We start from the raw sequence: 23,786 nt of genomic DNA, 5'->3' as shown, positions 1-23,786 counted from the left end.
ATATATCCTCCTTTCCTACAGACAGTCTCCGGTGAGTATTTGGATGTGAGAGGAATGGGCTGAGTGTACACAGAAGTAGCTGTGTATGCACCACTCCCTGCGCACAGATTCCAAAGTCACATGGTTTGTGGTTAAAGAGGAAAACTATTTATTGCCTGAGCAATGGAAAGAAGCTTCTGTTGGGGAAATGCAAACCAACCACAGGCCTGTACGGATATTTGGGGTGCATCTGCAAAGGATCACAATGGAACAAGTGTTTAAAGCCCGCCGCCACCCCCCCCCAACACGAAGATGAAGTCTATAACATTACACGAACTCCTTCTGCAGCATGAAATCATGTAGCAATAAACATATACCAATAATAGCCAATGTGCTAAAAATCACTGGCACACAACTTTTTGGGTTACGTGGTCCGACTTGGCTTCTGGAGTAGTCGAGATTTATGGTGAACCTACAAAAATGACAGAGGGGTTGTCTCCTGCCAGAAAATTAAAAAGAATAGTAAGGAAAGTGGTTGATAACTGTAAACGAGCACCGATCTACAAGATCGGCGCTCGTTTACAGGGCCTATTACACAATCAGGGCCCAATAATCATTTAACAAGGGCTGCAGGGACATCGTTACTGATGTCCTTGCAGCCCTTGCTTAAACAGTATACATTACCTATCCATGCTGCAGGGCTCCTCTCGCGCTCTGCTTCTCCCCGGGTCTGGCGCGCTCCAGTTTCAGAGCAGCCTGTCTCAGCAGACAGGCCGCTCAGCCAATCACTGCCTGTGGCAGTCCCGGCCTGTGATTGGCTGAGCGGCCTGTCAGCTCAGACAGGCTGTTCTGAAACTGGAGCGCGCGAGACCTGTGGAGAAGCAGAGCGCAAGAGGAGCCCTGCAGCATGGATAGGTAATGTATGCACTTTGCATGCATATCGTCAGCCGCCAGTTGAGCACCCCTAATACACGTAGCGATGCACGGTCCACACCCGACAATTATAGGTCCAAACCTATATCAACGATCAAACGATGATCGTTGTCATCAGCTGATCGTTGCCTTTATTACACAGAGCGATAACCGTCCGGATAGGGCCGATTTGGCCGATTATCGTTCCGTGTAATATTACCCTAACTCTCCTCTGCTTAGCTATCGTACAGCACAGAAAGCTACATCTCTCTCTTAGGCTATGTTCCCACTTCAGTAACATATCGGGAAAAGGTGGCTATGTTACATTGACAGATGGTAATAAAGATCATGATCATTATTAGCCGCCTCCCATATGAGGAGATGCCCGCCTTTGCCTGATGTGTTCCCAACGTGGCAACATAGAATTAGGGTGCACTCAAAGGAGGTCTCATTGACATCTAAAGCCCCTATTACACAGGGCGATCAGCGATTGCAAGCGAGCGTCGACCTGTCAGGTCAGTGATCGCTTGCTCCTTGTTCGCCGCTCAATGCTGGCTTTAATACATGCACCAACAGCAAGCGGGTAAGTACGGGAAGCCGCAGGGAGCTGTGGGAGGGGACCTAAAGATCGTCCAGATGGCCCAAAGGAGATAGCGGCTGTCTGCTGCCGCAACTCCTATTGCATGGTGCGACGTTGCTATCAAGATCATTTGTCTTTCAACATGTTGAAAGACAAGAAAGACAACAATCAGCCGACATTATGCATGTTAGGTGATCGGTGCCTTTTTCACAAAGGGGGAGATTTATCAAACATGGTGTAAAGTGAAACTGTCTCAGTTGCCCCTAGCAACCAATCTGATTCCACCTTTCATTCCTCACAGACTCTTTGGAAAATGAAAGGGGGAATCTGATTGGTTGCTAGGGGCAACTGAGCCAGTTTCACTTTACACCATGTTTGATAAATCTCCCCCTAAGTGTTTATTGTCCGCAATGGCTGATAATCGGCCAAATACGGCCGATAATTGTTTCGAGTAATAGGGCCTTTAGTTACAATTATAGTGATAACACATGGGTAGGCGTGCTCAATTAAAGTCATGCACGATACAACTGTTTGCATGTTGTTTATTTAGACTGTGCTTGTCTATTATTGTGACTAGGATAACAATCAGACCACATTTTACTAGTAAGCAGTGGAGAAATCCAGGGAATTCCAATCCATGGACATCAAAGGACTGTCCCTCCGAGTCCCACAAGAGAACAACCTCATCTTCAGCAAACTGAGAAGTAGATCATCACCGACAGGCACTTATCACTTTCTTCTAGTATTTAACAAAACTACCCTTTTAGGGGGAGATTTATCAAACATGGTGTAAAGTGAAACTGGCTCAGTTGCCCCTAGCAACCAATCAGATTACAACTTTCATTTTCCAAAGAGTCTGTGAGGAATGAAAGGTGGAATCTGATTGGTTCCCGGGGGGAACTGAGTCAGTTTCACTTTACACCATGTTTTATAAATCTCCCCCTTATTACTCTTTATAGATAGTGTGTGCTCTGATAACATCAGAATTACCCTTGTTCTGTAGCGTTGTAGTGCGGCCACTGAGAAACACTTCTCAGCTAATTGTGAGGAAAGACTTTTTCTGAACTTCCTGTAAGTACGCCTGAGAAGAATACTACAGGCGGCTTCTTTCCAGTCTAACATGACTGGAGAACAACTGGCTGTGGTATATAGAATTTGACAGAAATATGACATCAGGTATAGTAACGTCTGGAGACCTGTATTACAACGCAGAGGCATAACGTGTTACGCTCTTTTGGCTATTTTGGTGATTTGGTCACAGAGCTTACAATCAAACTTCAAGGAGATCGAGTCATTTTTCTGAAGGTCACAGGCCCTGAAAACCAAACCAAAGTGTTAACCCTAGACTGAATTAAGTAAGCAAGCAACTTCCTTTCTAGCAGAGAAGGTTTTTTTATTTGCAATTCTGGAACTAACCCAAAGCAATCTGTACATTTACATCCAAACGCTGCCCCATTAACCCTTTGCACGGGGACCGATGATCATTAAATGAAAACTCTATGTTTTCATTTGCAAAAAGCATCCGCATTTGCTCTCGCTATTCTACATTTAGAGTTGAAAATTTGTTTTCTGAGCGTAGAAGTGCAGCTGCGGGAGGCAATAAAAGGGAACACATCTACACGGCTGCTCCTCGCCCCCTCTGCACCGAGAGGGTTTCGTAGTGAGAATAACATCTGCATATACAGAAATCCACATGTACAGATGGTTATCATTAATTGAAACGGGGCTCTTATATTGCAACCTGATACAACAGGATGGGGGGTTTAACAAGACTGCAATTATACTGAATTTAAACATTGAAAAGTACAGCCCTCAAACTTGTTATGCCAAACCCTCGGGAGGCAGAGAAATCTATGCAGCTGATCCACACTTGCTGGGAAGAATATACGCAATAGCAGCTATTGTGTTGAGCAATATGTGGGTGACATTAAGTATGGCTTTATTACCATTACCGCTAGGGAAACTTCTTACAGATAGAAGCCGGGGAGTCTGGCCACAGAATGACCACAATTGCAATTTTTTTTTCAAATCCTTTCACCGCAATGAATGCGAAGACATACACATGTTACAGGTAGGGACTGGGCAATTCATAGTGATAACCGATTCCAGTATTACAGTATTTCTGCCTCACCTATGGTTATGGTGAGAGCAAACTAGGAAGTCGCTAATGCCATGTATCCCTGCCGCTGCAGAAGTGACCCGAATGCAGGGGGAGTTATATGTGAGCAGACCCTCATTGGCCTCATATATTACCAACTTCTTGTTGTTGCTGGGGTAAACGAAGGTAAAGCAATACACAGCTCGGCCATGGGGGGGGGCACTATATATTACAGCACTGGGGAGAAGGGGGTTGTGTATTGTGGTATCAGCTAATGCAAAATCCACTCTATTGTTAAAGGGGTACTCCATGTGAAAAATAAATTCTTTCAAATCAACTGGTGTCAGAAAACTATTCTATGGGAATTTGGGAATTTGCTACTGCTCTGGACAGTTCCTATCACACTAATTGTGATACACTACTTCCTGCACAACATACATCAGCTGATAAGTACTGGAAGACTGGAGATTTTTAAATAGAATTAAATTACAAATCTCTGGCACTTTCTGACACCAGTTGATTTGGAAGAAAAAACTTTGAGCTGGAGTACCCCTTTACGTGTACTGTAAAGGTTGTCACTACTGGGTCCTATTTTGGGGTCAGGGGCAGACAACGACAACACAGCCAGCGAGGACGTCAGTGACTTCTACATGACAGAAATGTCTGGTGCACACGAAATGCCGTGCTGCAGACTTCCAGGTTGCCTTCCCTTACAGCCACTCCGCAGTTCACCCTTAGTAGTATATGTAGCAGTCAGTCCCCATGTGTTAGTCACTTATTGTTGACTTTTGCTTCTGTGTGACATTCATTCAACCTCAATGAAAGAATTTATTATTGTGAAAACAGATATGCAGACAGTATGGTACTTATATGGTATAATAATATTCACTATATTGCAAACTGTGTATGTAGAGACCAGCTACACAAGCCTAGAATCACAGCCTTCTAAGCTCATTCTCATAGTGTGAGGACATTAAACCGCTACTATATAGTACACTGTTTAGAAATAAATAGAGATGAGCACAAGTCCAGCATGCTCGAGTCCGATCATTTGGCATTTGATTACCGGTGGCTGAAGAAGTTGGATGCAGCCCTAGGGAGTCCTGGGAAACATGGATACGGCCATTAGGCATAGGCCTATCCATGATTTCCTGGACTCCCTAGGGCTACATACAACTTCTTCAGCCACCGGTAATCAAATGCCGAATGATCGGACTCACGCATGCTGGACTTGTGCTCATCTCTAGTAATGAAGACTGCAGGAAGCATATACACTAATATACCTCAAATCTATAGTACCTCTCAGTCTGGGACATATAGATTTTTTTCCTACTAAAAGCATCTACTTGATTATTCCCATTGAGGCCAGATTCAGACAAGTCCAATATAGTCCCATTTTAGCCACCTGTCAAAGGTCTAGATCAAGTAACAATGTCACTTTGGGTCATTAGACCAGCAATCGGGCAGGCATTTGCAGCTGCAATATGAATGCATCCATATCATGGGCTAATGCTGGTTTCACACATGACTGTTTAGTTTTTTTTTTAAACCAGAAGTGGATCCAACAGGAAAGAGAAGAACAAGTCCTCCCGATATATTTGCCATCCCATTTGAATCCTCTTCTCGCTTTGGCACAAAAACCACAGTGGCAGCTTTCCAAAAAAACTGCCGTGTATGATTCCAGCCTAATGAAACCCGTCTTACGCATCCACTCAATAAAGAAGCCATGAGATTAGATATTCTAGTATAGTATATTATAGTATAATTATAATTATTCAAGATATTGGAAAATTATAATTTTCAAGATATGATCAAATGTGACGGATATCTATGAAAAGTTTGAGTTATATCTTTTTTGTTGTCCTTGTAAGGTCATTCAAGTAGAAAGACAGATCTGTATCCTAATAAAGGAGAAGTCCATAGGAGCAACAAATATTCAGGGGGAACATAATAAAGAATGCATATTTACTGCTCCCCATGCCCGCACCAGAGGACCCGTCAGCATTCTTCAGCTCTTAGCACTTCTACATCACAACCCGGTGATGAATAACCCGCTCAGCCAGTCAGTGACTGGGGCGGAACACAGCTGCAGTCACTGATTGGCTGATGGGGCATCCATCACCCGGGTCAGGTATCAATCGAGTTGTGACATCATCATAACTCAGGGGAGAATGCCTTCTTGACGGGGGTCCCGGACCTTCTGACACAGCAACTCACTGGCACGGGCAAAAAGTAGTTGTTGATATGTTCCTCTCTGCATCTGCCGGCTGTCAAATTTAAATTGCAGTAGAAAAAGCGCAGGATATTTCCTTTAATATAAGCTAGACCACAGGTCACCGCTGAGATCTATTAGGTCCTTTGTCCAAATGGTAACTTCACCAATGGCACCAAAAGCCTATACAGATCAACCAGGAACAAGTCACCACCATATATTTGCAGGAAGCGCTTCTCCACCTCCCCTCAGTACCAGTGAGTGAGTCACAGCGTGACGTCTTCATAGGCATGAGTTACCACATCTGGGCAAGGCTCACACCTGTGTCTATCAACACAGCCGCTCCCTGCTACACACCGCTAGCTCCACACGACTGGTGTGTATAAACAATTACAGGAATGTACTGTGAATGAGACAGTGACAGATACCATGAAATACAATCTCCCATACACTGGTGAATGAGCAGGGAGTAAACAGTACACAGCCAGTGCCAAGCTACAGCATGGGGAAGTGGCCTGCCAACGACTACTGGGAACATATGGAGGCCTGCTGTAGGAGAGCAAGCCTCGCTATGCTACAGACTGGTGGGTGCCATATATATCGGGTGAGTCAGGACACTTGCTGGAGATGCCCAGTAATATAAGGTGGCTTTGGACCGCATCCCGTTTTAGCTCAGAATTGCTGGATTATGTATCAGACAGGACCACAGCGTCACGGTCTGGGGTGACTTTAATGTGATCTGAATCATGCAACATTTTTCAGCTCTTTAATAGAAGTCAATGGAATACTTTGCATAACAGCTCGTCCTACCAGGGCTCACAGAACTTGTGGAACTTTGCCACGATTTACTGTACAGCCGTACGTGAATATCAAAAGTAGTGGAGCTAAACGCATGGTACGTACAATGTGGTTGAGGATACAGAAGATACTAGGGAGAAAAGATATGTTTTCAAATCAACTGGTACAAGAACGTTATGCAAGTTTGTAAATTCCTTCTGTTTAAAAAAAAAACCTCAAGTCTTTTAATACTCTACTGTATGTCCTGCAGGAAGTGGTGTATTCTTTCTAGTCTGACACAGTGCTCTCTGCTGACACCTCTGTCCATGTCAGGAACTGTCCAGAGCAGGAGCAAATCCCCACAGAACAGTTCCTGAGGAGGCAGCAAAGTACACTGTGCCAGACTGGAAAGAATACACCACTTCCCGCAGGACATACAGCAGCTGATAAGTACTAAAAGTCTTAAGATTTTTTAAATAAAAGTAATTCAATAATCTGTATGACTTTCTGACACAAGTAAATTGATCTGGAGTACTCCTTTAAATATCAAAACTAGTGGAACTAAACACATGTAAAATTACGTACAATATGGTTGAGGTAGCCTGACTTTTTCTCTCTTTGGTTACTTCTGTCTATTAAGGTTGAATAGATTAATAATGGGACCTTAATGGGAAGGTGAAGTATTTCTTTCCATTGACTACTCATCTGTACTCATCTGTATTCTTGCCTCCCACACTTGTCACCTTCTTATTAGTAGGTTACACACTTCTCCAGTCACTTGGAAGGAAGATCTTACACACATGCTTACAACTCAAAGAGAAACGATAAGACATACTAACACTACAGACCATTTAGAACTCTAAGGTCAGAATAAAGTTCTGGTTCCCAACCTGCGTCAGGGCATGGTGGGAGTTATGATATAATTGTCAGTGCATGATGGGGGTTATGGTACAACTGTCAGGGCATGATGGGAGTTATGGTACAACTGTCAGGGCATGATGGGGGTTATGGTACAACTGTCAGTACATGATGGGGGTTGTGGTTTTACAATAGCTGGAGAGCCACAGGTATGGGAATACTGATATAAAGGGGTTACCTTTATTAGCCCTACCTGAAAGTAAATGGGAAGTCCCCACTATAAGCAATAGGCCAGAGCCCCATACATGGTTTTGGCATGACCAAATGACCGTCCATGGGTGCGTGACGACTCTCCCATGACTTCAGGGGACAGAAGGATTATAACTGTGGGAGTAGTAGTTTTGCAACAGCTGGATAGCTACAGAATGGGGAAGACTACATTACACAGATGTCAGGGGAGATGAAGATTGAGTGTGATGGATTTGAACATACCTGATCCATTGTGCAGGGCAAGAAGCAGCTATCGGAAGTATCTAGCCGCTAGCCTCTACCCATGGGGGGGGGGGACACGTACCAACCTTTCTAAAAACACTAGAAAATATATAGAATACTGAGATCACAAAGCAACCAGGCAAATGGTTCTGCAGATACCAAGAGTAGAGAAGATCAAACAGCGCTGATGTTCAGGTTCATACGAACTCGAACCATCAGTATTTGACTCCCGCAGTCTTTCCGTTCCGTGGCGAAGGTGGAGACAGCCCGAGTCCTACTTGGAAAACAAGGATACAACCTATGGCCCAGGTGGGACTCAGGCTGTCTCCATCTTTCCCCGAAACTGGAAGACTGCGGGAGTCAAATACTGATGGTTCGAGTTCGTATGAACCTGAACATCAGCGCTGTTCGATCATCTGTAACCAAGAGGTCCACAGCTTAGGGGAAGAGTCCTCTTTTTTCTCTGCTTTCTTGGACTGTAAAGATGGTCTTTAGTCAGGGATGAACGCAACTCGTGCATGCTCAAGACTAATTGTTCAGCATCTCATTACTGGTGACTGAAGAAGTTGGATGCAGCCCTAGGGAGTCTGGGAAAACATGGATACAGCCATATGCAGAATGATCAGATTTAGCATGCTCATCTCTATTTGTAATTTAAAAAAAGGAATATATTGTCAGCTGCCAGAGGGGGAAGGAGACTGACTGACAGCTCACCCCAAGCAGTACATGGCAGCAGAACCTAGAAAAAGGTATTATATGTTAGAAACTTACTTTAGATTTACTTGAAACTGGAGACAAGCAAAACTACAATACGTTTGGGTTTGTGAAATCCAGATCGCTCTGCATTTTACTCCCGGTGGCTGGAAAAGATGGTTGCGGCCCTAGTTGCATCCATCTTCTCCACCCATCGGGGCTCAAATGCCAAACTTACTGTAGTTTTGCTCCACTCTACCTCTCTATACCCTTTTGGTCTGACCCCTTTATTGATACAGTCCTCACTTTCTAGACTTAGGAAATAATGGAAGGGCAAATCTGCTATACTGTTCTGTGTGCCCAACAAGAGACCTTTACTCATACTTTCCAGTCTCAAAACATCCTGAGTAAAGACAAAGTATGCCACTTTTTTAAGGATTTGTGCCAGTTTCCTGCCCATTACTGCTCAGATGGCAGCCGTATTAGAAATAAAGAACACCATCTATAACAGATGACATAAGTACTGGGGGGTTGTGTATTTAGAGACAAGAAATTCCTTCAATTGGATTATACCTTCAGTGAAGAATGGCTAAAATCCAGCTTTACAACTGTACTATTCCGAGCGGTGAGCCGGGCCTGCCCCCCTGTCCGTCCCTATGCATGTACTCACATGCCCTCCTTGCCTGGGACACTTCTCTAGCATGCAGATTATGCGCCTGCCGCACACAAATAATGCAGAACGCTGCAATCCGAGGAGCTGACACCTTGGGTCGGATGCCACTTGAGAATGAATACAATGTGTACAGCCACAATAACAATGACGCTTACTAACAGATCTGGGTGAGTGCCTGCAGAAGGTCCGAATGGGCACAAACTCTGTGCATGACCACATAAGTGCCACCGCTTTCACTGTATCCACAGAAAGAGAGATAGTTACAGATAAAGGGGCCTTGTCAACCAGAATTAGAAGCACTATATATACTGATCACAGATATGCTGTGTACATACATGTAAATATCCCATGGACAAGAGGCACATGTGCATGGATCCTGATGCCTTCCCGGAGAGGCACATGTACATAGACCCTGATGCCTTCCCGGAGAGGCACATGTGCATGGACCCCGATGTTATCCCGGAGAGGCACATGTGCATGGACCCCGATGTTATCCCGGAGAGGCACATGTGCATGAACCCTGATGCCATTCCCGAGAGGCAGATGTGCATGGACCCTGATGCCATTCCCGAGAGGCAGATGTGCATGGATCCTGATGCCTTCCCGGAGAGGCACATGTACATGGACCCTGATGCCTTCCCAGAGAGGCACATGTACATGGACCCCGATGTTATCCCGGAGAGGCACATGTACATGGACCCTGATGCCTTCCCCGAGAGGCACATGTGCATACAGCCTGATGCCATCCCCGAGAGGCACATGTGCATACAGCCTGATGCCATCCCGGAGAGGCACATGTGCATACAGCCTGATGCCATCCCCGAGAGGCACATGTGCATACAGCCTGATGCCATCCCGGAGAGGCACATGTGCATACAGCCTGATGCCATCCCCGAGAAGCACATGTGCATACAGCCTGATGCCATCCTGGAAAGGCACATGTGCATGAACCCTGATGCCATCCCCGAGAAGCACATGTGCATACAGCCTGATGCCATCCTGGAGAGGCACATGTGCATGAACCCTGATGCCATCCCCGAGAAGCACATGTGCATACAGCCTGATGCCATCTCGGAGAAGCACATGTGCATGAACCCTGATGCCATCCCCGAGAGGCACATGTGCATACAGCCTGATGCCATCCTGGAGAGGCACATGCGCATAGAGCCTGATGCCATCCCGGAGAGGCACATGTGCATACAGCCTGATGCCATCCTGGAGAAGCACATGTGCATGAACCCTGATGCCATCCTGGAGAGGCACATGTGCATACAGCCTGATGCCATCCCGGAGAAGCACATGTGCATGAACCCTGATGCCATTCCCAAGAGGCACATGTGCATACAGCCTGATGCTATCCTGGAGAGGCACATGTGTATACAGCCTGATGCTATCCCCCAGACTGTATATGTTATTAGGAAAAACCTTCTAAAATACAAAGGGTACCCAATGGGAGAGGGGCTTACACCCATCCCCAAAGGGTGGCAATTGAAAGTCACATGTTATAAACTAATAGCATTGTCTCTACTGTGACCTCTTAGCCAATGAGACTGATAGGTGATAGGGTGCTGATAGTTTGACGTAGACCAACCAGGATAGAGGGCTGCTTTGCAGTGGGTGGAGGTGTAAAAAAATAAATTAAATAAAACATGAAAAATTGTATAAGTCTGTAGTTGTGGTCGCCAATCGGTGGCTCTCCAGATGTTGAAAAACTACAACTCCCAGCATGCCCTCACTGCCCATTGCTAACATAACCAATAGTATAGATCTGTGTTCTCCAACAAGTGCACAAACTACAACTCCCAGCATGCCCTGAGCGACTGCAACTAGAAGGCCCTGATGTATAGTTATAGAGCTGCGCTCTCCAATCTGTGGCAAAACTACAACTCCCACCATGCCTGGTCAGCCTGTAGCTAATATGACTTACTGAATACATATTTCTAGATGTGATCTCCAACCTGTGGCTCTCCGGCTGTAGCAAAACCACAACACCCAGCATGTCCTGTCAGCACATGGCTAACATGATCCACTGTAAAGAGCTGTGATTTCTAACCTGTGGCAGCTTCAAAGTATGACTTCCAGCATGCCCTGATATCACTTACGGTAGAGAGCAGTGGTCTCCAACCAGTGGCCTTCCAGCAGTTGTAAAACTACAAGTCCCAGCATGTCATCATGACAACAAGCAGCTAATATGATCTATGTCAGGGGTTGGGAACCTTGGAGAGACAAGGTTCCCTACCCCTGATCTAGTGTATACTGCTCTGATCTTCAAACCACAACTCTGCAGGCATGCTGGGAGTTGTAGTTCGGCAACAGCTAGGGAACCACGGGATGGGGAACACCTGTATAGTGCAACTAGGAATGTTACAATGGAGCCTAATGACAATGCTATGGGTCATATTCAGAGCTGTCACCAAGCCGGCACACACCCCAGACCTGGTTATACTGTGATATAGCAGAAGGTAAAGTATTGGGACCCTCATGGGCTGGGTGACGGCCTCGGACGGGCCAGTGATAGCCACGTTGGATCTCACCTAGTTTTCACGGACGTATAGGAATAGAATTGATAATGTCATGGGTGAAGAAGAGGATGACGCTATTGGTCCTGTTATATAGTATTATGTATATACGCTTGTAACAATGTAACAGTAATGTAGGGCACATGTATCAGTGTGCTGCTACTCTCCAGCTGCTGTCAAACTACAACTCCCATCATCCACAGGAGTAGTGGTTTCTGACCAGGCTGGAGATGACTGACATAGAGGTAGGAGCCTGGCTCAGGGATGCCATGTGCCCCCCATATGTAGGGCAGAGGGGCCCAGGCCTGTGCTGCCAGTGACAGCTCCTCCTCGGCCATTCTATAAGCCTGTGCCCTGTGACAGTCCGTCTCGGGCAGCAGAGACGGCTTGGCAGCCCTCACCTGGGGATGGTGATGCACTTGGTGCTGATGCTCTGGGTTGCCAGGGCTTTCTCCAGCTCGTCCAGCTGGCCGCTCTTCTTCAGCTTCTTCACCAGGCTCTTCACCGCCTTCTCGCACCACTTCTCCTCCTGGCCATTCTGCTCTCCCTTCTTCCAGCCCAGAAGTCTCTTGACAATTGGGGGAGTGAAGGGCAGGATGGAGGACATGGCAGCCCCCCTATAAGAAAAGATGTAGGCTAGGAAAGAGGTGTCCAGCAGCAGCGGCGGCGGCGGGGGTCCTGTGTGCTGCGGTCACACCTCTACCTGCCGCTCATTGCCCGCACTTCTCCCCTCACTCTGCCTACAATTCTCTTCTATTCTAACTTTTCATCCCCCTCCGTCTTGAGCCGCGTCACCTCCCCTCCCTCTCGGGGTATTCCTCCGCCACTGGCACCGGTCACTCCCACCTTGTCCCGCAAACACCCCTGTGGCCCCGCCCCACCCAGTGACGTCTCCGTCCCTGCATCGCATATGGGCCAGAGGCTACTGAATGTGACGGGGCGGGGCAGGCGGTGATTGACAGGTCGGACGAGATTAATGCGCCTGGTGACGCGGCTCACTCTGATCACTTTCCCTGCGTGGGTGAAGGGGTTTGCCGTGGGCTGCGATTCCTTTCCTCGTACTCTCTTTAGTTTTACCGGCGCTTAATGTAGACTTTAGTACTTTGTGCTAAGTTTTAGTGTATAACTCTAAATATAACCAGTTTGTAGCTTAAACATTGAAAATACAATCCAGTCTGCAGGCTTCATGTTATAGAGTAGGAGGGGCTGAGCAGGATGATATATAGATTTGTGGGAAAAGTTTTCAGATAACCTTAAAGGGGTTATCCAGCGCTACAAAAACATGGCCACTTTCCCCCTACTGTTGTCTCCAGTTTGGGTGAAGTTTTGAAACTCAGTTCCATTGAAGTAAATGGAGCTTAATTGCAAACAGCACCTGAACTGGAGACAACAGTAGGGGGAAAAGTGGCCATGTTTTTGTAGCGCTGGATAACCCCTTTAAAGGAGTTATGCAGCGCTACACAAACATGGCCACTTTCCCCCCTCTCTTGTCTCCAGTTTCGGTGTGGTTTGCAATTAAAGGGGTAGTGCGGCGGTAAAAAATTATTCACAGAATAACACACATTACAAAGTTATACAACTTTGTAATGTATGTTATGTCTGTGAATGGCCCCCTTCTCCGTGTCCCACCACCCCCACCCGTGTACCCGATAAAAATAGGTCCAGGTCTTATAAAGCGATCAAAGATTTCTCATTCGGTCGTTAATCGTTAACTGCCTTTCAACCGAACGATTATCGTTTAGATTCAAATGATTTAATGATAATCTGAACGATAATCGTCTGGTGGAATAGGGCTCAAAGTTCTTGGATTCCATGTGGATTTTGAGGCAGAATCTGCATAGAAGTCTGTGTATCATCAGTCTGAAATTGCTTACTGTGGACATACCCTCATGCTGACAGACCTTTCACAAAGAAATATACAAGTATTACCTTCCCATTAGAAAAGATAATCAATAAGTCTTATCTAGTTCAAAATGATGTGAAAACGCATTCTCCAAAAAGATCTCAGAGCACTTTAAAAATGACAATACTTTTGTCACAGGGGCTCAACTGCTTGAAGATATGCCACAAAAAGACTTAAAGGGGTACTCCCAGGTTGGAGGCGTTTTTTCAGTATCACTGGGGAGGGGGTGAATGAGGACAATAAAGTCCACTTACCTTCCTATCTCTAGGACAGTATCCTAAAGCTAGAGGAACTGATCCAGATAGAGAAAAGTTGCCAGAAGCCTACCTACTCTATCTCGCAGCCCAGGTGTAACCAGGTATTTTTGGCCAACTTGCTTTACTCAGGTAACAAGGACTGGGGCTTGAGTCACCTTGTTAGGACGGGTCACCCGACACTGCAGGGCAATAGGTGGTATGACGACAAAGGTCAAAACACGGGCACAAGTATTCTTCTACTCTCAAGTATTCTACTTCTTCTTCTAAAGTTCTGGCAGAGCACAGTACTAAATTGGGTTGGGACTCTCAAGACAAACTCCTCTCCACTACTCTGAACTCTCACAACCTACTCCTCTCCTCTGAACTCACTCTACTCCTCAGCTTGTAACCAAGTAAGCACTGCTGTTCTACCTCTAAAGCTCCCAGCACAAATTTTGCCTAGTCAAGTCAGAAGTCTATTATCAGTTGGTGTATAAGTGTTCCTTCAGTAAAGAAGAGTTTATTTATTGTAACGGGACTCAGTGGTTATTGCTCAAGCACCTACACAGTAGTTAAACCATCTTTGGGTCATCTCCCTTTTCTGTGGGTGGCGGTACCGACAGTCCAGGTGGGTTATAACTCCACTCCGGACCACCGTCACCGACCACAGGGGAAAGGGTAAAGCCAGCCATCCTTAACTAAAAGCAGGTGTGCCTCCATACCTGGCGTCATGACAAACTATCATCTGGCTGGGCTGTATTCCAACGACCAACCACCACAGCAGTGGCGTCACACTGCACCAACTCACAAGTGACCGGTCGCAGCGCACACCACACTCGCCCGCTTGCTGCCGTCGAGCGAATGGGGAACAAGGAGCAGCGCTGCTGTGCTGACATCGCTCATTTGCTCCTCTCAGTCTTCCCGTGTAATAGAGGCTTTAGTCTGAGCCCTGTTTCCCCCACACAGAGGCCTGGAGTGGGACACCGTACACACATAATCAGATATACTACATTGGAAGATCTGCAATGTAGATGCCCATGACTCTGTGCATCTCCTGTGACTGTGGGACAGGTACACTTTCAGTGGTACGGATGCATGATGAAGGGAGCTAGTCTCCTGATCGCTTATAGTCCAATATACCCAGTGAGCCTCTAAAACAGGGATGTCAAACTCAGGCCCTTCAGCTGGTGCAAAACTACAATTCCCATCATGCCTGGACAGCCAAAGCTTTAAAAGCTATCACCTGATTTCTTTACTATTCTACTGCTTTCTATGCACAGCACAGTACAACATTGCTGTACTATGTTTGTATACTTATTGCTATAGTCATGTGTCAGGGGTTAACAAAGGACCAGGGTCCCACTATTCTAGTAATTGAGTAAATAGATAATAGATGTTTGGGCTGGAATACCCACATGTGCTACATCCAGGATACTCCTGGGGTTCAGCCCTTGGAAAACTATAAGGAAGGGGGGGCTGGACATTGCTGAGTCTGCCCCCCCCCCCCTATAACCAGCTTCTCCTTGCTGTCTGTGTGCTCTGCATATGTTTGCATATTTATCTGAAGGCTCGGCAGGCTCTCCAGCCTTTGTATAATGTGGCAGTAATCCCTCCTGAATAAGATCCCCCCCCCATACCACTAGTGTTCCTAACCACGATGCAGTGATCCAAATCTAAGGATAACAATGATTCATCAATAGAAGTCTATTTCTCTTTTTATAAAGTGTGACTGGCTATGAGCAATCTTTGCAAGTACAAAGTTTATAAAAAGAAAGTTTATAAGGGGAAAAGGGCCAATATTATTCCCAGAAGTGTATCTAAATGTTTCTAGAGATTTGTGAGATATAGTAGTGAATCTAGGATTATTTTCTTGGGCCTAGTATTAACAAGGTCGGGGTTACGGGAATAAAGGGAGGTGAGGAGATTCTCAAAAATATTTTGGAATGAAATCACTTTAGTGGGGCAAAGTTGTGGCACTTCACTCAACCATGGTATGGCATAGGTCGAACTCCGCCAATTGCTTAATGGCTGACAAGTCTTTAGTGGGTGAGAACAGGGTTGTGCAGCTGATTGTCATAGGGTGCGGGGGAGTCAATCAGCCATAAATGGCTAGCCATCCGGTCAGTGACTAACTCAATAGCAGGTGAGTACTAGTATTACTGGTGAGGAGTGAGGTGTTATGAATAGGCTCATTTGGCGACTGTAGCCATAACCAAACCTTCACCAAACTGTAGAAGTTTATTATTAATATTTTTTTTTCCATACAGTCATCAGCCATCGACCGTGCATTGCTATTACACGTAGTGATGCGCACCTGTCAGCCGATGATTTTAGGTCAGGATCTAAAGACACGATCAGCCGATGATTGGCCTGATTCAGCAGATTATCGCTCCATGTAATAAGGCCCTTTGAGTGGCTTTACACATTTTAAGGCAATGTTCACACAATGTATGTTTTGCATAAATCATGGCCATTGTTGCAATTTGCAACAACGGCCGTGATTTATACAAAACATACGTTATATGTGAATGAATGGAATCCCGGCCGGAGCGTATACACATAGTGGAGGATTTATGAAGACCGGCGTACAAGTAGGGAGAAGGGACAAATCTGCACCTTCTCCCTGGCGTATGGCTCGGGCGTATCTTTCATAAATGTCCCCCACAGTATACGCTACGTCCAGGATTTCATCCAGCCGCATGAAAAACTGACATGTCAGTTTTCTGCAGCCACTATTCATTGCATAGTGGCCGCAGAGAACCTGTCAGTTCACACAATGGAGCGTGCGGCAGTGAATTGGAATGAGGGCTCACATACACTACCGTTCAAAAGTTTGGGGTCACATTGAAATGTCCTTATTTTTGAAGGAAAAGCACTGTACTTTTCAATGAAGATAACTTTAAACTAGTCCTAACTTTAAAGAAATACACTCTATACATTGCTAATGTGGTAAATGACTATTCTAGCTGCAAATGTCTGGTTTTTGGTGCAATATCTACATAGGTGTATAGAGGCCCATTTCCAGCAACTATCACTCCAGTGTTCTAATGGTACAATGTGTTTGCTCATTGGCTCAGAAGGCTAATTGATGATTAGAAAACCCTTGTGCAATCATGTTCACACATCTGAAAACAGTCTAGCTCGTTACAGAAGCTACAAAACTGACCTTCCTTTGAGCAGATGTGTTTTTGGAGCATCACATTTGTGGGGTCAATTAAACGCTCAAAATGGCCAGAAAAAGAGAACTTTCATCTGAAACTCGACAGTCTATTCTTGTTCTTAGAAATGAAGGCTATTCCATGCGAGAAATTGCTAAGAAATTGAAGATTTCCTACAACGGTGTGTACTACTCCCTTCAGAGGACAGCACAAACAGGCTCTAACCAGAGTAGAAAAAGAAGTGGGAGGCCGCGTTGCACAACTAAGCAAGAAGATAAGCACATTAGAGTCTCTAGTTTGAGAAACAGACGCCTCACAGGTCCCCAACTGGCATCTTCATTAAATAGTACCTGCAAAACACCAGTGTCAACATCTACAGTGAAGAGGCGGCTGCAGGATTTTGGGCTTCAGGGCAGAGTGGCAAAGAAAAAGCCATATCTGAGACTGGCCAATAAAAGAAAAAGATTAAGATGGGCAAAAAAACACAGACATTGGACAGAGGAAGACTGGAAAAAAGTGTTGTGGACGGATGAATCCAAGTTTGAGGTGTTTGGATCACAAAGAAGAACGTTTGTGAGACGCAGAACAAATGAAAAGATGCTGGAAGAATGCCTGACGCCATCTGTTAAGCACGGTGGAGGTAATGTGATGGTCTGGGGTTGCTGTGGTGCTGGTAAGGTGGGAGATTTGTACAGGGTAAAAGGGATTCTGAATAAGGAAGGCTATCACTCAATTTTGCAACGCCATGCCATACCCAGTGGACAGCGCTTGATTGGAGCCAATTTCATCCTACAACAGGACAATGACCCTAAACACACCTCCAAATTGTGCAAGAACTATTTACAGCAGAAGCAGGCAGCTGGTATTCTATCGGTAATGGAGTGGCCAGCGCAGTCACCAGATCTGAACCCCATTGAGCTGTTGTGGGAGCAGCTTGACCGTATGGTACGCCAGAAGTGCCCATCCAACCAATCCAACCTGTGGGAGCTGCTTCTAGAAGCATGGGGTGCAATTTCTCCAGCTTACCTCAACAGATTAATAGCTAGAATGCCAAAGGTGTGCAATGCTGGAATTGCTGCAAAAGGAGGATTCTTTGACGAAAGCAAAGTGTGATGTAAAAACAATGTTATTTCAAATACAAATCATTATTTCTAACCTTGTCAATGTCTTGACTCTATTTTCTATTCATTTCACAACATGTGTTGGTGAATAAGAGTGACTTTTCATGGAAAACACAAAATAGTTTGGGTGACCCCAAACTTTTGAACGGTAGTGTAGATGCCCCTGCATCCAAATTCACCAGAAATGAAGATTATAGTAGCTGCCGGGATGATCTTCAATAACACCGGCCGTGCTGTGACCTGGCCGGGTCACAGAACGTCCGGTTTTATACGTAGTGTGAACGTAGCCTAATAATGTGAACAGATAAATTCCAAATGTAAAATGTGGTAACAATCAGGGGGTTGTAGTATAAAACTGGGTTTGAATGACAGAATCATACCCATTGTTGAATGAGCAGAATGAGTCTCAGGTGTTTTAAATTTTTTTTTTTTACACATAAATCACCCACAGAAAGTGCTAAACAAAAATTCCCAGATTTTATTTTTTTTTTAACAAAAATGTCCCAGTGTAAATGCAATGCGCTTAATTTTATATATAAGGTAACTAGTAAAACAGTAAAAACTGAACCTGACAGTCATTGAAAAATTTTGTGGATTGACAGACATTTTCCTATGGAGTGTAATGCGCATAGCACTTTTTGGACATTTTTACGGGGCAAAAAACAGAATTTATGGACATTTTAGGTCTCAAAATTATCCCCCAAACTGTGTGTGAACATTGCCTTGAGGTGGGCACATAAATTTGACAAAACGTTGGCTAAGTCTTCTGATTTTCATGGAACTGGACAATCTTCTAATGTTTATGGGAGGAGGGGGGGGGTCCAAATCCTGAAGTATTGGGCCCAATACTTTGTTCTCTAGAGAGACCAGAGTTCTGGCAGTTACTTATCCCCCTTCCCCCATTGAAAATGCATGCACTCTCACATGAGCTCAGTGTTCATACGTATTTGACCAATAGCTAGAGTATATAAGGTGTCCGGCCACCTCTAGTTTCCCCGCTCACACAGAAAATAAGAGGCCTCTGACACACTCTTGCTTTCCCTATAACGGTGACAAACTCTCTTGTGTTATTTTTCAGTAGTTGTTATTGTTAAACCTGTGTAATAAATGATGTCCTTGCAGGTTGTGCCTGGGAGCCTATGAGTCAGTACTAGAATCCATGAGTCAGAGAGAAAGCATCAGCATTTGTTTACTATATACTACTGAAGAGGAAGCCTCCTCACTGTAATAACTTACAAGGTAAACTCCATGCCCTGCAAAAATCCTAAACAAACCACTGCACTTTAGATTACAGGATAATTCTATTTCCTGACAAGTGGCTTCCAAATAATACATATTTACTCCTGCAGTATTGCTATGTTTGTTGTTAGCAGAACTGTGGAGAAATACTGGTTATGTTGGTTGCTGAACTGTGCACATGTTAGTGGAACCTTCTTCTGGGGCCCATAATATCACCACTATAGGGCCCATAATATCACTACTATAGCTGGCATCTTCCTCTGGACTGCAGCCTCTAGTGACCATCATATGCAGAACAGAGGAGGATGCTGAGCCATACAGACAGGAGTGAGGAGGGGTAGGTGCTACAGTAAGAAGCCACCTAAATAGAGCACTGTATGGGTTATATTTGAAAAAAAAAATGGGGGGGCCCCCAACAAAATTTTCGCCCAGGGCCTCCACCAACCTTAATCCGGCCCTGACTATAGGGCCCATAATATCGTCACTATAGGGTGCTAGCTAGTGATGAACAAACATGTCGCTAATTGTCGCATACGAACATGCCGCTAATTGTTTGTGTTTGCCAATCACAAGCAATTTGTTTGATGATCGCAATGGTTGTAACAATCAATTTCAAACATGCAGATCTTTATCTCACAATGTACACAACTGCGTAAGTTTCCTCCCACCAATTTGAAAGAGCCAATGATCGTGTGGGGAAGGAAGGGCACATCAGGTAATGTAGTAGCCATGTTCACTACTGGCATTACTGGGATTGGCTGTACGCATAGCCTCATTATATATGTTACGTACATGCTATAAAAACACAACACCGAGGACCATTTTCTCACAGTCTTTCCTGATTCTTGTGCTATTCAGTAGGGAGAGACAAACGAGCAGGGACAGTATCTGAATTTAGTTAGGCAGCAATATTCACAGGGGTAGTTAGTCAGTGTAGGGAGGGAGAGAGCTGACTGAGTAGAGTTCAGAACGTTGTGAAATTGTCAGTGTAGGGAGGGTGACAGAATCCAGTGTTTTAGCACTATAAGGATTCATTTCTTAACCCTGTAGTGACCAGGCATCCATCATAGTCCATCCTGTCCATTATCTTCACAATGTATTTGAGTTCTCTGAGGCCAAAAGGGGAGGCTCGCTAGGACATCTTGACTTACTGAGCTGACTGTACACTGCGGCCTAGCATTCCTCGCGCGTATTGCGTCATTTCGTTTATAGGAACTCGCTAATAAAAGATACGCTAATGCTACGCACCTCGTAATTGCTCCACTATTATGTATTTTACTCTTTGCACTTGATAATCTGTACGCACCGAAACGTATGCTTCTACTGTACATTCGTGAATGTTCGGCAAACATGAACCGAACCAATCACGATAATTGTTTTTATGTTCACGTTCAGGATCCAAACCGAACATCGGGATGTTTGCTCATCACTTAGTGCTAGCTCATACTTTCCACCTAACCTGAGATTGGCAGCGTTACATAGTGATTTCAGTGCTGCTGATTCCAGAACAGAGGCAGAATGGGGACAAGGATCAAAGGGCTTCTCTTGCTTCTGTAAAACTGCTTTATTTAAGTGAGCAGAAAAAAAAATGCTAAGACTTTGCAACATGCTTAAAAATCCCATAGACTGCATGTATTCTAATCTTGGAGATCCTGGGAACTGAATTGTTGTTCATGTGCAGTCTATATCATGTCAGCTCTGAGTTTAATTAATTTCATTTGGAGTTTCTGATTCTTGACCCTAAAGAAGAATCTAAATAATATATAATTTGACTAATAATATACTGGTTTGTTTCTCTCTTACATGATCACAGCTATCTAGCTATCTACTATATATATATATATATATATATATATATATATATACTTGCTTTCTTTTACTTTCAGTTCAGTTCAGTTGAATATCTGTGTTTTTCCCCACTATTTATGGAGCATTATTACAATGAACTATTGGAACTACATGGTGACTTCCAGATTTTGTTACAAGTGGAGCCATAAGTCTGATGCTTTTTGCATGGTAAATCTTTTGCACTGTGTATTTACCTTAGTTAATGCTATTGTATCAGTATGAAAATGAAGTGGTCCATTACTGTCATAGTGCAAACCATGCAGAAACCACATCCCATTATGTATATTGGACAAAACCCCAAACCACCAGATCAGACATAATGAAAAATACATGCTGATTTGCAGAGTAACCAAACAACATACAGATTGAGGCAATCCTGCACCACCACACTTTGACTAGCTGTCTCCTTATCTACTGTCACCTTCCCCTTACCTTGTAGCTTATGAGCCCTTGCGGGAAGAGTTCCCTATCCCTATGTACCAGTCTGCTAGACTCTAACAAACTGTTTTTTTTCTGACACAGAGCGGAAAGTGGATGTGCTGCAACATGGTCCTTTCCCCGCTCGTGCCTCGGTGCATGGACACTGTGAGCCACATCTGAATTGGTGAACATAGGACAACAAAGTATTTTATATCTGCAAAAAATTATCAAATTTTATTTATTATTTATTTTCTCTATATCAGAACAAATCAATAAAAAAACAAGGCTGCTGGAGCTGGTATCAAACATCATTGTCCATCTTTATATTTCGAGCCCTGCCCCTTTTCAGTTTTTATGAGTAAGGGCCTTATTACACGGGACAATTATCATGCAAAAAATCTTTATATTGTTCGAATTTAAACAATAATCTTTCCGTTTGTATGAAGGAAAAGATCCAAAAATTGTGTCTTTGATGGTATCTTTTAAGTTGACCATAAAATCATTGTTAAACATTCGCTAATGTTTTGTTCGTTATCATGATCATTGATATACTAGAGTATACAAATGATCGTAATTACGATCACAATTGTTATAGAAACTGTGTTATGGCGAACAATTTTAGGTCATTCCCAAAAGCTCTCGTTTGCAATCGTTTATTGTTAATGGTCGAAAACGAAAAATCGCTTTAATAGGACCCTGAGTTTACATTCACAGATTCCTTTTTTGTGGTCTGTATGTTATGTCTGCAATTTTTTATCTGTGATCCTCAAAAATGCATTTGTAATTTGTCCATATTTTTTGCAGATCTGTAAAAATGGAAAGTTACTTGTTAAAATGGCCGCCAGGAGGCGCTACACCTGTGACGTCAAAATTACAGATATACGGACTATACGGATGTATAAATAAAATACACACAGGAACAACTTTCTGTAACATGCAGCTACACTCATAAAGTTTAAACTAGTGCTAACCTGCTAGATCGGCACTTGTTTACACAGCCTGACTATTGGGCAGCAAGGGCTGCATGGACATCCTTAGCGATGTCTGTGCAGCCCTTGCCTTTAGTGTAAAATAATATTTTACTTACCTTACCATGTTTCCAGTGTCCTTGGGCCTTCCCTAGTCTCTGCAGGTGCAGCTCTGCCTTCTGTTCCTTGCACTGGCCGCTCAGCCAATCACTGGTTGCGGTCCTGTCTCGGCTGGTGATTGGCTGAGCAACCTGTCAGTGCAGAGACTGGACCAGACGGGAACAGAGGGCAGAGCTGCAGCTGCAGAGACCTGGAAAGGCCAAGGACACCCAGGGAACGTGGTAAGGTAAGTACTTTATTGTTTTATACCACAATCGTTAACCATCAGCCATGCATCGCTATTACACATAGTGATGCACGGTCACGTAGTGGTTTTAGGTCCTCACCTAAAGACACGCTCAGCCAATGATCAATAATGTCGCTTGTCCTCTGTCTTTATTACATGGAGCAATAATCTTGCTGATTCAGCTGATTGTCGCTCCGCATAATAGGGCCCTAACCGTATAGCCTACTGTGTTGTCTTTGACCCAGAATGAGTAGACAAACAGCTGACAAACCACCCCATGATACAGCGAGTGAGTTGTACAGTATGAGTAGTTGGATTAAGCCTTCAATACTGTCAAACCTCACTCTTCCACACTATTAAGTTAAATAACAATCACATTCCTTTGTTAAACTTTTTCGTCTTGTTACATTCCTCGCCATTGCTCACTATCAATGATCATCAAAGACATGATGTCATTGAGGTCTTTAGTTTCACCACAACATGTCTAGGAAAAGAAGATAACAGGAGATTATAAAAACTGCTAAGAAGCGGATGAAAAATCAAATCTATAAAATTCCCCATAAAACTAAGAAGTTTGAAAGAATTAAGGGAATATTATCTCCGTAATGTGGTGACAGGTCTTGTGGACCTTTGAAATAAGAGGAAGTCATTTTAATAATAGATTGGTTGCAAAGGTCTAAAGTATATAAAGTGAAAAGTTATTGTATTATGTATACTCACTGTAAATGTATGCATTATACTGTCCATGCACAAG

At 44.3% G+C, this 23,786-nt stretch overlaps 1 protein-coding gene across 1 annotated transcript in view; it reads right to left on the bottom strand.

Annotated features, from left to right (window-relative positions):
* Positions 1-12,606, bottom strand: part of SMAD3 (SMAD family member 3) — an 81,158-nt gene extending 68,552 nt beyond the window's left edge. Inside the window, exon 1 of the mRNA XM_069985962.1 lies at positions 12,195-12,606. Within this exon, the coding sequence (XP_069842063.1) occupies positions 12,195-12,400 (206 nt within the window). The 5' untranslated portion in view covers positions 12,401-12,606. The remainder of the gene's footprint in view (positions 1-12,194) is intronic.
* Positions 12,607-23,786: the final 11,180 nt, after the last annotated feature.

This window comes from Dendropsophus ebraccatus, chromosome 1 (assembly GCF_027789765.1).
Source record: "Dendropsophus ebraccatus isolate aDenEbr1 chromosome 1, aDenEbr1.pat, whole genome shotgun sequence".
In the NCBI taxonomy this organism is placed as follows: Eukaryota; Metazoa; Chordata; class Amphibia; order Anura; family Hylidae; genus Dendropsophus; species Dendropsophus ebraccatus.
This window is presented reverse-complemented; position numbering and strand designations above follow the sequence as displayed.